The following is a 13,664-nucleotide window of genomic DNA, read 5'->3' on the forward strand; positions in this document are numbered from 1 at the left end:
CTCCTGAGTTGAATTAGGTGTGTTAGATGAGGGAGACATACAAAATGTGCAGGGCTGGTGGTGCTCCAGGACAGGTTTGGGAACCACTGTACTAGATAATGATCAACTACTTTAAAGGTGCACTATGTAAAAAAAAAAATCAGTAAAATATCCAACAACCACTAGGTCAGTGTTATATATTTTGTTTAGTTGAGTTCTTACAATATCTCAAATGTTTCCAACTATTTGTAAATCGTGAGAAAATTGCTATTATAACCAATGAGCCAGGACATCGAAAGGACTTGCCTGTCAATGACATCATATCTGCGTTTCTCTCAGTTTCTGTTCGTTTTTGTTTGGCAGAAACGCTTTCCTCTTACTGCAGTGTGAACAAGAGTCACAGCAGCCGCTGAGCGAAGGCACAGTAACGTCATAACATAATTTTAAACACACTTAAATGTATCTAATATGATAAACAGAGCTGCATTACCTCATACTCATGACCGGAAAAGCGGAAATAGTGCCGGTGACTGTGTCCCGTCATAATAAAAGTCCCGCTTTTTTGTGTTTGTGTAACAATTGCTCCAGCGGCCGTGCTCAGCTCCACAACACTCGGTCCTGCTCTGCTTCACACTAAAGTAACGTTAATAATCACATCCATGAACATGATTTCTGCCTATCCTGATTATTTCCATCCGGCTGTGAGGTGAAGACCACATGTCCCAAGATGCTGCGCTCAAACTTGGCGGCATCAAACTACGCCTTTGTTTTGAATAGGCGACCTCTAGCGGACAGAAAAGTTACATAGTGCACCTTTAAATCTCCATCGATGGTCATTCGCAATTTTAATTTTAAAGCCATTATGTAGCCAACACAATTTTGTACTTTTGTCTTCTTTTTTGATTTTCAAATACTTTGTTGCTTTAATAAAATATTACTAATTAAATGTGGAATGTTGTGATTCACCACATAGCTCTTTGGCTTGGTTCATGGCTTATAATGCTTCAACAAAGACTTTTTAAAATCCCTATAGTTAAAATAAATAGAGAAAGATACTTCCAGAACCAACATCACTGAAAAAGTGAGTGGCCACTATTGCACGCTATAGGCTTTCACTGAATGAGCTATTCTCAATGTTTAGAATAGCATACTTACTTAATGCTCATTCTATTGTTACCGTATACAGGATATATATATATATATATATATATATATATATATATATATATATATATAGAGAGAGAGAGAGAGAGAGAGAGAGAGAGAGAGAGAGAGAGAGAGAGAGAGAGAGAGAGAGAGAGAGAGAGAGAGAGAGAGAGAGAGAGAGAGAGAGAGAGAGAGAGAATAACCTGCACAGTGTGCAAATTTGCTTCTAAAGAATACCTAAAAGACTCAAGGTTAGGCTAGTTATTATGGCTCCGACAGCGCCTGATGGTAAATGTCACAGCTCAGGATAGTCCAGTAATAAAGGGTTGACTACAGCGAGAGCAGCTCCAGAGGTCAGAGGTCAGATCTGTGTGTTTGTACCTTGTCGCTGTCCACAGTGTTCTGTGAGGTTCTCGATGCGATGGAGATGGTGTCCGGCTGACTGCTGCCATCTCCCTGACTGTCAGCATCCTCTCCAGTGTCCCTGCAACCAAACACACAAATAAAAGTCCCTATTAGGCATGTGCCCAAAGTTGAATACTTAATTCAGAAAGGATGGATGATGATAATGTTCGTTAGATACAATCACTGCTTGTTCTTGTTGGATAACAGGTGAGCCAGGTGACATATTTTAAAATGACAGTGTAATAGTGAACGTGTAAAGTGAGTGAGGGTAAACTCAATGGGCCCTACAGAGTAGTCCATATGTGACATCAGTTGGTTGTCACGTGACGCAGTTTGACACGCGATCCGAATCTTGAATCATGACCGTTTGATTCTTTATTTGAGGAAGTTGAATGTTTTGTACAGAAATTTTGTAATACAATTTTATAACTTGATCAACAATACAAGGCATATCTGCTATATGTTAATGAAGAATATAATGTTTTTTGGAGAAACGTTCTGATTTAAGCCCCACCCATCTGGTTTTATCCAAATATAGATATGAATAATTTGACCATTTCAATAGATAGAGTTACAGATATTGGCTTCACTGAAAATTATTATTTCCTATGTACAAGTTTTAACAAGCGAATGCCGCTCACATGAAGAGAGACAATCTAGCAAACATTTTCAAATGAACACATGCCTCATGCATTGTTATGCATATATGCTTATGAATATTCATAGCTAGTGTTTTGTCTCAGTCTTTCTACAGATTTGCATTTACATTTAGTCACTTAGCTTATATGCTTTTATCTAAAGTGACATACACATGATTTGATAACAACAAACGAAGCAAAATCTACAAATAATTGACCTTTTGAGAAGCATTATGAGAGTTGAGATTATGATAATATGAATGAATTTTAGTGTTTCATTTTCAGGACTGGTGCTCAGTATGCAATAGTACGGCGTGCCTGACCTCTTGCTGTTGTTGCGGGGTTTGGCTGGTGTTTTGGGCATGTGGATCGGTTCCTTTAGCGCCCCCTTCAGGTGAATGATTCTCTCCTGGATGACCTCGCGGATGTTTTTGATCCATTCTTGCTTCACCTCAATACTGGACGCCTGGAACAGACACAGTCAGGCACGTTTAAAACACAAGATCTGCGTTTGAAATGTAGGACCCGATTTATCAAAATCTTTTGAGCAGTTTCACTGATTGGAACATGTTTACAAATACTTACTACTGTAAAAGTAATCGATTAATAATAAAACAGAGAGCGTGATGTACCTTGAGGACAGTCTTGTTGTCAGATGAAGGTGTGCGTCCCACCCACAGGGCAAATTTACACGGGTCACCCTCCACATGTTCTGTCACCCCCAATTCAGATGTCTGCAAACACAGGAAAACCAGAACAACACACATTTTACATTTTTAAATAAATTCAGTATTGATGAAAATGTGTTTAAGTCGTTTTAGGAGTGAGATAACCTAAGAATGAACTTAACTGAAAGCAGAATTCTAACCAAATTGAAAGCATTTCCTTAGTAAATCTTAAGTAGAAACTTAAATAGTGTTTATGAGACAATTCCAGATGACCGGAGGGAAACCGAAGGCACATCTGGCTCTGTTCACAGGCACACTGAACACAGTGAGAGGGGTGACAAACGCCCCATCTGGTCTATTGGACACCTGCGCTGGCTGCTTCCAGGTGTGTGTGTTAAACAACAGATGGGGAGTGTAAAACTCAGACTTAACTGTGTTCATGTGTGCACGAACCCATGGGGCTTTCCTTTCATTTATGTAATTGAAATGAAGTTTGAAATGAAGAAATGGGACTCTATTCTGTTGATTCTGTTGTCCTGCTCAGCTATGATTTGCTCTGATTGCACTGGCTATATTTTCATGGACCCCATCATTTTCATTTTCATTTCTAAAACATTTTTGTGTCAGAAATAATTCCATTTTTTTTGTTTTATTATATTTACAATTTAAATGATATAATACCTGTTTTTTCTTCTTCTTCAAATAATAGCTATAATGTTACAGTTTAGGTATTAATACACAAATTAATAATTATTATTAAAACATAGCTTTGAAGACAGATAAGGCATATACTTGTGATTTGGTCATAGTTTTAAACCAGTTTTTAAAAATGCTTGAAATCAAATCAGTTTCAACAAAACCTCATGCTTTCGGCATATTTGCAACAACAATGTTCAATAAACAACAGAGTACTAAATGTCTCAAATATTTTGGGGTCATTATGTTTTTTTATTTATTAAAGAAATCAATACTTTTATTCAGCAAGGATGCATTAAATTGATTGAAAGTTAGATTAAAGACTTTTATAATATTACAAAAGATTTCCATTTCAAACAAATGCTGTTCTTTTAAACTTTCTATTCATCAAAGAATCCCAAAAATGTATCATGGCTGGGCCGTAACCCCCAAAAGACATTCCAATAATAAGAAATGGCCAAATGGTCCCCCTAATATTCAAAATTCTTGCACTGCTCTCCTGCACTTCTCTCTCTCTCTCTGGTAGTCTATCGATTTCGATGACTTCTTCTATGACTTTTGTGTTCTTTGATGACTGTAAAGTCCGATGTGGGAATGTAAAGATCCAATTCTGGGCTGCTGTTCCACTCCTAGCCTGCAGGGGGCAGCCCTCCTTAAGCTTCCCTGTCATGCTCCCTCCAGGTCTCCAGATGGCACTTTAACTACAGACTCAGTGCTCTCCACTCCTGCAGATGGCGCTAGTGTCTAATTGTACTCTGAACACTCCTTGTTAGCCCTGATTCCCTTCACCTGTGTCTTGGCCTTTATAAGTGTGCTTGTACCCTGCCATAAGCTGTGTCTCATTTCAGAAGGCTGCGTCCTCTGGAGGTTGCATTCGAAGGGTGCATACGTCATAAGGGCGTCTCATTTCAAAAAAGTGAGTAGGACTCTCCAAACGCGACCTTCGAATGCATCCTTCTTTCACAGGAATTCGGAGTGTGCACGAGGAGTATCCTTCACGGCTGGAGATAACCCACAATTCTTTGCGTCTCCGTTAACAACCGTCATATTTTTTTTCTATATTATATGAAAAAACGGCAGCACCGCCAGATATACATGCGAGCGTAGATGTGGTGTTTAAATTAAGTAGTTCAAGCTTTTTTTGTTGGTTTTTTAAGCTCTATTACCTCAAACAGATAGTTGTGGTAAACAGGATTACAACTGTTTAGTGCATTTTAAACGTTTAGAACAGTACATTGCTGTCAAGACAAGAAACATTTCAGTCATTTTCAAGTTATAAATAATTTTCATTCCTGGCGTGAGTGCGCAACGAGGCTGAACTTGTTGGCAAAGCAACGTGATACTTCCTGCCTGTGTGTCCTACGAAGGACGTCTCGCTCAATTCTGATTGAGGACACTCCGTCTACTGCATCCTACACAGGACGTGTCCTCCAGAGGACACAGCCTTCAAAATTTAACGAAATGAGACACAGCTATAGTGTTCAGTCTTGAGCCTATGTTCCCCAGCCTACAGTCTCCAGATCTCAAGATAAGTTTTGAGCCTTATTGTAACCCTTGTGTCTATTTTTGTTTCTCTGTGTTTGGAAGCTCTGCTCTCCTAGTTACTTTGTACTTTGTGCTTTGGTTTCTCAAGTAAAGACTATTTTTATTTTTTTGGAAGACTCAAGTCTCTTGACTCTTTATTCTTCTGCTCTTGGGTTCCATTGTCTGAGAGATAGCTCAGTGGCGAACACACCACACTTAGAACACCAGAGACCCGGGTTCAAGTCCAGCCAAGGATGGCATCATTACAGGGAAGCACACCATCTTTTACAGACAGGGCAAATAAAAATGTCTCCTCATTGTCTTGGTGGTGCAGGAACAAGCATGGCCTGTTTTCTTTGTCTTTTAGACAGGCGAAGCTCAATTCTTCTGGCTTCATAGCTTTGTGCTCCATTCTGACAGAGTTGCCGCCAGAGTGTATGGTTTGCGGCACTACTTTCCAGGGAGAAGGGGTTTATCTCACTTCTTAAGAAGGGCTTTTAGTCTCTTTTTTTGACCTCCTGCAGAACGACAGCCAAGATGTAACTGACCATACAATACCCTACGTGGAAAGCGACTTGATGGCATTCTCACCACATGACCAAGCCACCTAGGTAAGTTGGTCGAGCATTAGGGTTGCTTCTATACTCCAACAGTTAGCTTTTTGCGGGATCTCAAACCTGTGGCACTCGATCTTGCCATGTCACCTTGAGGATCCGCTGCAGGCATCTAATGTGGAAAGACACAGTGTCTTCAGTGGCTCAGGTGCTGAGAGTCTATAAGGACTTTATGTTTGTTGGTGAATATAATTACAGAACCTTTGTAATGTTTTTTGGCGCAGACATTGTATATCTCCAGCAGAAATGGTGGACTGTGGCTCTCAGGGTGGGATCTATCCTAATAGGGCAGATCGTCACCAGCCATGGGCGGGGCTTGCATTAGAGCAGGGTGAAATCTGGAGCCGATTTATGGGGATTATAAAAAAAGGAGTGGGTAGATTTTTACCATTATAGGCAGGTTGTTTACACACACTCTGGTCACACATCTGTGTTCAAACACTTATAAAAGTGAGTTTTGCATAATAGGTCTCCTTTAAATCATCTTACCGACCTCAAACTTTTAAATTATAGTATATATATGATGAATGGATGTAAAATTCAGTGACAATGCAGCACTGACACAAGTAAGTGACCATCATCTGGCCCATACTTTCGGTTGAGCCCTGTGTAAAGTGTGTGTGTGAATGGAGTGATATAACCAATACCAGTAGTTTGTTCTTGTAGATGTATTTGGATCGTCCCGCAGAGTCTTTGATCTCTTTGCTGAAGACGAGGGAGATCTCGAAGAGGAAGAGGTGGCGGTCTCGTCCCTTACGGATCAGTGATTTGGGGTCCCACACCTGGAAGGTGTCCTGCAGGATGAGTTCACCTTGGACATCCAGATTTTCATCAAAACCTGGCGTGGGATAAAGGGCAGAAAACATGTGAGAGGTTGAAGGCTTATTTAAGCATGTCAGTAGAAAGGACAAATAAGTGTGTGTGTGTGTGTGTGTGTGTGTGTGTGTGTGTGTGTGTGTGTGTGTGTGTGTGGGCTGGTAATCCCTATGTTATGGGGACAAAATCTCCCCATAAAGATGGCAATATCTGAAATACTTGTCCTTGTGGGGACATTTTTAGGTCCCCATGAGGAAAACATCTTTTAAATCATACAGAAGGAGTTTTTTTTTGAGAAAGTAAAAATGCAGAATGTTTCCTGTGATGGGTAGGTTTAGGGGCAGGGGCAGTGTAGGGGGATAGAAAATACGGTTTGTACAGTATAAAAACCATTACGCCTATGGAAAGTCCCCATAAAACATGGAAACACTATGTGTGTGTGTGTGTGTGTGTTCATGTCTTTCTATCATAGTGGGGATTTGGATGCAATGACTCATAGGGACTCGTATCACTGTGGGGACCTAAATTGAGTCCCCATGAGTAAGCAAGTTTATACATCATAAAGAATTAGTTTTTTTGAACATGTAAAAAAGCAGAACGTTTTGTGTGATGGGTAGGTTTAGGTGTAGGGTTATTTTAAGGGGAGAGAGTATACAGTTTGTACAGTAAAAAACATTACATTTATGGAGAGTCCCCACAAAGATAGCGAACCAGACACCAGATTATTCCAGTGTGTGTGTGTGTGTGTGTGTGTGTGTGTGCGCGCGTGTTGTACCCTCCAGCATGCTGACGTGCATGGCGTCGTTGGCTCTCTTTGGGACACTCAGCATGACCTCCAGCCCATCTTTAATTTCACCTTTGCCTTCTTCACAGCAGGACAGCAACTCCTGTAAGCACACATACTGTACTGTACTGTACACTACACACCACACCCGATGAGAGCATTAGAACAAACACTGCACGCACTGTACCTTGAGCAGCAGCTGGTATTTGGTGATTCTCTGCACAGGTTTGATAAGATATGATGATATAGAGTTGGACAGACCATGTCTCTTCTGAATCTCCTGTTCAGAACAGACAAAAAAATCATCATATATAAATAAAGCATAATTCATACATACACTGACAGCTGCTAAAACTATTCTCTCACTGTGGTGAATGTAACAGTAACAGTGTCGAGTTCATAATGCTGTTGAATATGCATGAGGTAATTTCATTTCAAGTAAATTTTATTTCAGCTGATTTTACCTTATTTACAGAAGGGTTAGTAGTTTCCCCAAAAATTAATTCATTTTTGAGTAATCATTAACTACTCACCCTAATGTCGTTGGACACCCGTAAGACCTCCGTTCATCTTCAGAACACAAATGAAGATGAAAAAAAAAAAAACCTAAATAACGACTTATACTGAAATCGCGTGACTTTGGCGATCCGAACCGCTGATTCGATACACTGATTCATAACGGTTCAAAGCTTCATGAAGTAGTGTTTTGAAATCAGCCATCATCACTATATAAGTCGTTATTTAGTTATTGTTTTTTTGCGGACAAAAAATATTCTTGTGGCTTCATAAAACGATTGTAGAGCCGCTGTAGTGAGATGGGCTTTGTAACGACGTCTTTAGTGCCTTTATGGGTCTTGAGAGAGGAAATGACATTGGTGTCAATGAAGGCCTTTCTGAGTCATCGGATATCAACAAAAATATCTTCATCTGTGTCTGAAGATGAACGGAGGTCTGACGGGTGTCCAACGACATTAGGGTGAGGAATTAATGACCGAATTTTCATTTTGGGTAAACTAACCTATTAAAGCATGAACGTTTTTTTTTAACTGTCATTTTGGTGAGTAAAGATGATTTTTAAGGGATGAAATTATTGACTACATTTGGACTTTAAATAATATAAAAATCCCAAAAATTGCTGAAAAAAAAAAATCATAAACCACTGTTAATTTTAACAGTAAAGCAAGCATTGGCTACTACATGCATGATTTACGGCAAAAAGCACATAAAGAGCGCTCCCTTTATAATCACTAAAAAGCTTTTACTCATCTTAGTTCATAGAGATCTCATAAAGTTCTGTTATAATCAATGAAGCTGACTTCACAATAAATCTCTTTTTTACATAATGTCTACACAGCATTTTGAGCGGTGAGTGACTTAAACACCTCTGATTGGCCATTGCGTTCAAGAAATCAACACATATGATTTTGATGCTACATTGCTCAACACTGCAAAACATGTTGTAAACAGAAACCTTTGACGGGCTCCAGAGCGCAAACACAGATACGTTTGCCAAATCTGTTTTGCCAGTATGCTATTATTATGGAGAAAACTGATCCTAGACCAGTGGGCAGCAGGCACTGATCTAAGAGGAATAATTCCAAGCTAGTCATAAGTCTGTGGTTTTGCCTATGAAATTAGATGAAAGATTTAGAAAACTGATATACTTACATCAAAAAAACTCCCAGCATGCTCCAGGATGAGTTGACTGGAATCTGGTTTGTTTTTGCAGTACGTCACATAAATATTAAACTTGTCAGCCTGAAACGCATAAGCTTAAATTTAGCATATCAAAGACAAGAAAAAAGATTTGCCATATATAATTCCAGTGATTATTCACAATGTTCATCGACCAACAGCATGTCTGTTATAATTCTTGCTCTGATAAAACCATTTAGTTGGTACTTAATGTTTTAATAATCTGTCTTAATAATCAGAATCAAAAATTATCAACATACACGTATGTAAAGGGCTTGGGTTTGGTTTATGGTTAGTTGCTTGTAATTATGTACAATTTACTGTAATTATTATCGTAAGTACATGTACCACATATCACAATGATTTATTTATTTAAATATATCCATTCATGCACAGGTTTTATAACATTTTCTAGAAAAGTTAGGCGCAGACCAACATCAATCATTTCCTGAATGAGTGTAATGACATGCAAGTGAAAAACACTCACCCATGTAACAAAGCAATGTCCCACATCCTCGGGCAACTGCTCATAATTGATCAGCTCTTTTAGGAATATACTAAAACACAAACAAACGTCACACAAATGAATCCTAATCACTACACTTCCATATCACATGGCATACAAAATTGCATAGGCTGATAAAAAAAGCTTGATGGCTTATGACCTAACAATGTCATTAATATTTGATTTTAATGAGAAAAACTCACTTATTGTGGAAGTCATAAATCTCCTGAATGTTTCCGAAAATGATGTGCTCTTTGTTGGCGATTCCTGAAGGGATTTCTTCTACACCATTGGTCATCTCCCACAAATATGTCTAATAAATAAATGACACAGGTAATTACTGTCTACAATCATTGGAGTGCAATATCTCTATTTCCAGTACAGTAAAGTCCTTTAGCATCCTACAGGTGTGATATCATGGAAAACAGGATTGTCTTGTTCTTTTGAAATAAGGGAGTTGGATTTACTATGCAGAGAAAACCCCATTCCCAGTTTACTCAGTACCTACTGAGAATAAGGCCCAGCCTGATGAACACTGAACTTTGCCAATCAAACCTGAGTTGATTTACATATAGAAGACTTAAAGGTAGAGTAGCAAAAATGTTTAAATCTAGAGGTCAGAAAGAGGGGTAATTGACGTATCAGGGCTTGACATGAACTCCTTTGCCCCCCAGCCCCTGTGACTAGTGGTCTTACAAAGCTCCTAGCCACTCAGCATTTTCACTGGCCACAATTTTGGCATCAACACCAAGGAGGGAAACTGACATATAGATATTTTTAATTTCATCTCATAAATCTTATATTAGGCTGCGGTCACTTTAAGAGCTGACAAACTGATCCAGGACCGCCATTTCTATATTATTGTGTGTATTTGACTGTTTAAGTGCAATAAGCAGTGGAAAATAACTAGATTTAGAGCTAAGCGGTGGCTTTATGTGTGCACACTTTGGGTGTGAACACAACCTGTGGGAATGAGTAAAGTTATCCCACTGCGAAATTCAAGCCCTGTAACACCAACAATATTCATCTGGAGCAAATGAAACGGGGAGGCAGGTTTACGTGTCAAGAAAATGAGATGAGAGATGAGGGAGAGAGAAAGCGCAGCTCATGTTTCCTGCGGAAAATGAATATTGGAAGCGTTTCAGATATTTCAGTATCGATGTGTATTGAAAAATCTGTATTTTTGACAACACTACATTGCACTTAGTTAATTATTTCCGATGTCTTTTTAAAAGACTTCAATTGAACACTGTTTATATTATATATAAAATTCAACCCAAAATGGCTAGTAGAAGTAACCGCGTAACACACCACTGCTGAAATCCACCTGCATTTGGTGGGTGTTAATCATAGACTGAAAAAAAAATGTGGACGTACTGTCCGTGACGTCAGCCTTATGATTCTGAAGACCAGATTAGAAGCGTAAAGTAGAGACGAGCTGGCTATTGCCATCTTAGCAGCACGTCATCGCAAGTCACGCCCAGATAACTGAAAATGGGCAAAGAAGCGGGGTGTGGGCGGAGCTTAGGTGACACAATGACTAACAGACAGCAGATATATGGCCATCCACCTGTCACTCAAAGTAACCACGCCCTTAATTATGCAGAACTTTAAGGCTTTATATAATGTAAACGAATGAGTTATAAAAAAATTCAACCCCCTCACAGTTGTCATGAAGGCCAAAATTAACCGTATAGGCCAAAACCACAATTTGTCTCAGGCTGTAAACATGTTTTTTTCTGCTGTAAAGTTGCGCATTTTAACATGGGGCTCAATGAGATTCTGCTCCTTCTGGAGCCTGTCCCTAGAGGCCAGTGGAGGAATTGCAGTTTAAAGGGTTAGTTCACCCAAAAATGAAATTTCTTTCATTAATGACTCACCACAATTTAAGCAGTTTAAGACTCAACAGTTTAAGATATTTTACATTTAGTCCGAAAGCTTTCTGTCCTTTGAATGTGAGTGTATGCCCCCTTGCTGTCCACATCCAGAAGGTAATGAAAACATCATCAAAGTAGTCCATATGTGACATCAGTTGGTTAGTTAGACTCTTCTGAAGCGTCGACAATACATTTTGGTCCAAAAATAACAAAAAATACGAAAAATACTCTTCCGTGTTCCTCAAATAAAGAATCAAACGTTTCATGATTCAAGATTCAAGATTCGGATCGCGTGTCAAACTGGCAAACTGCTGAAATCACGTGACATTGGTGATATGAATCACGAATCAATCTGCTGATTCACGACCGTTTGATTCTTTATTTGAGGTTTGAAAACTAATGCGGAAGAGAAGACAATGCTGAATAAAGTCGTATATTGTGTTATTTTTGGACCAAAATGTATTCTCTACGCTTCAGAAGAGTCTAACAAACCAACTGATGTCACATATGGACTACTCTGATGATGTTTTCATTACCTTCTGGACGTGGACAGCAAGTGGGCATACACTTAATATATAATAATAATAATAATGTGTTCGATTTATATAGCGCTTATTGCACTTCCGTATTGGCTTCAACAAAAACTAGGGGAGGTTGCCGCATGTTGTTCATGTCAAGCCCTGCTTATTACTACAAATAAAACTGAAACACTTACCTCTAAGCATTCATGTATGTCCCTTACATACGCCTTTTCTGTCTGTAACAGCTCTGCTATAATAAACCTGCAACAACAAAAGCCAGATGTGTTTTATAAGTGTCTGAACTTGTGAAGAGTGTGTGTAACTGGAGGCTGTGTACGATCACTTACTCCTTCTTCCGGGCTGATTTCCTCTTTTCCTCGTTCACCTCGTGGTTGGGGTCACGTAGTTTGACCTCTGGGTCAGTGAGACTGGCTGGAATGATATCCAACTCCAGATCCTTATTATCCTGAAACGCACACACAATCAGAAAAAAATATCCACATTATTAAACATTTGAGTAAGGCAAGGCATTGCTGGGACGGTGTTATAAGCGCTGGATAGGTAGAGTACCTCCGAGCTGATGCCCAGCGCGTTCTCCAGACTGCAGCGGTATTTGCCCATGCGCAGCGAGAAGTCTCTGTAGCGCTTGTCCACTGCCGTCACACACTTCTTCAGCTCGGTGACGTGCATGTGTCCCTTCTCCACAAAGTTATCTGCCAGCTGGATCAGCATCTTCACTTTCTCCTTAGTTTGCTGCGTCACACGGGAACATTATGAGTGTGAGTGTGTGGTTTGATCATGTATGCGCAACATGTGAAGATAAACAAGATGCATCTTAAAATGTCCCTCTGGGATTTACTTGTTTGAAGAGTTCATGTGGCTTACATTAGAGACTAATATGAAATGTACACGAAAGAGGAGAGGGGAAGTGTTTGTGTCTCTGTACCTTGGCAGAGATGCGGAATTCTTCATATTCTTTCAGCAGTTCCTGAGTTTTCTGTACCGAGTCTCCAGGGGACGTGTGAGTGGCGAGATAGACCTCTCCTGCCTCCTCTATCCACTCTAATGCCTGACACAGAGACAGACAGACTCCATCAAATCATCCAGTTCCCCACATCACTCAGTCTGTGCAGTTTAAGTTTTATACACTCGCTGGATGTGAGGTCTGGGATTCAAACACACCAAAACATCCACCAAATCACAAACCCCCAATAAAGACTGGGTGAGAATATTATGAAAAGTGAAGGTCTGAACAAATTATTTTAATTCAATGTAATGGCTTCCATACATTTAAGAGCTTTTTTTTTAATTGAACATTTACAAATATGAACATTTACTCAGAATGGCCCATTACAATTAAGTATCAAAAATAAGTATGGAAGCTTGTTTTCGACACAAAATCAAAAAATCAAAAAGGGAATTGCGACTTTTTATCTCACTTTTCTGATTTTATAACATCTAATTTTGAGAAAAAAGTCCAAATTCAGTCATATAAACTCGCAGTTAATGAGTTTTTTTAATTATTCTAAGGCAGAAACAAGCTTCCATAAATCTAGCCTAATCTCTAAATTATAAATTACATAAATTCTCTATTATTTAAATAATTTAACTATATAATTTAAATATAATTTCATTATGAATGAATGAATGAATGAATGAGGCATTTATATAGCGCTTTCAAATGTACAACTGTACACCCAAAGCGCTTCACATTCATGTCAGGGGTCTCTCCTCAACCACCACCAGTGTGCAGCATCCACTTGGATGATGCGACGGCTGCCACAGTACAACGGCGC

General features: G+C 39.2%; 1 protein-coding gene across 1 annotated transcript in view; it reads right to left on the reverse strand.

Moving 5' to 3' along the window:
* kalrna (kalirin RhoGEF kinase a) overlaps window positions 1-13,664 on the reverse strand; it is a 322,593-nt gene that overhangs the window by 92,733 nt on the left and 216,196 nt on the right. The window contains 13 exon segments of the mRNA XM_067443216.1: window positions 1,507-1,609; window positions 2,492-2,634; window positions 2,801-2,902; window positions 6,318-6,508; window positions 7,262-7,373; window positions 7,458-7,550; window positions 8,939-9,028; window positions 9,453-9,522; window positions 9,674-9,783; window positions 12,063-12,129; window positions 12,216-12,334; window positions 12,439-12,621; window positions 12,815-12,937. Of these exon segments, the coding sequence (XP_067299317.1) occupies window positions 1,507-1,609; window positions 2,492-2,634; window positions 2,801-2,902; window positions 6,318-6,508; window positions 7,262-7,373; window positions 7,458-7,550; window positions 8,939-9,028; window positions 9,453-9,522; window positions 9,674-9,783; window positions 12,063-12,129; window positions 12,216-12,334; window positions 12,439-12,621; window positions 12,815-12,937 (1,506 nt within the window).

The sequence above is a fragment of the Pseudorasbora parva genome, chromosome 5, assembly GCF_024679245.1.
Source record: "Pseudorasbora parva isolate DD20220531a chromosome 5, ASM2467924v1, whole genome shotgun sequence".
NCBI classification, from domain to species: Eukaryota; Metazoa; Chordata; class Actinopteri; order Cypriniformes; family Gobionidae; genus Pseudorasbora; species Pseudorasbora parva.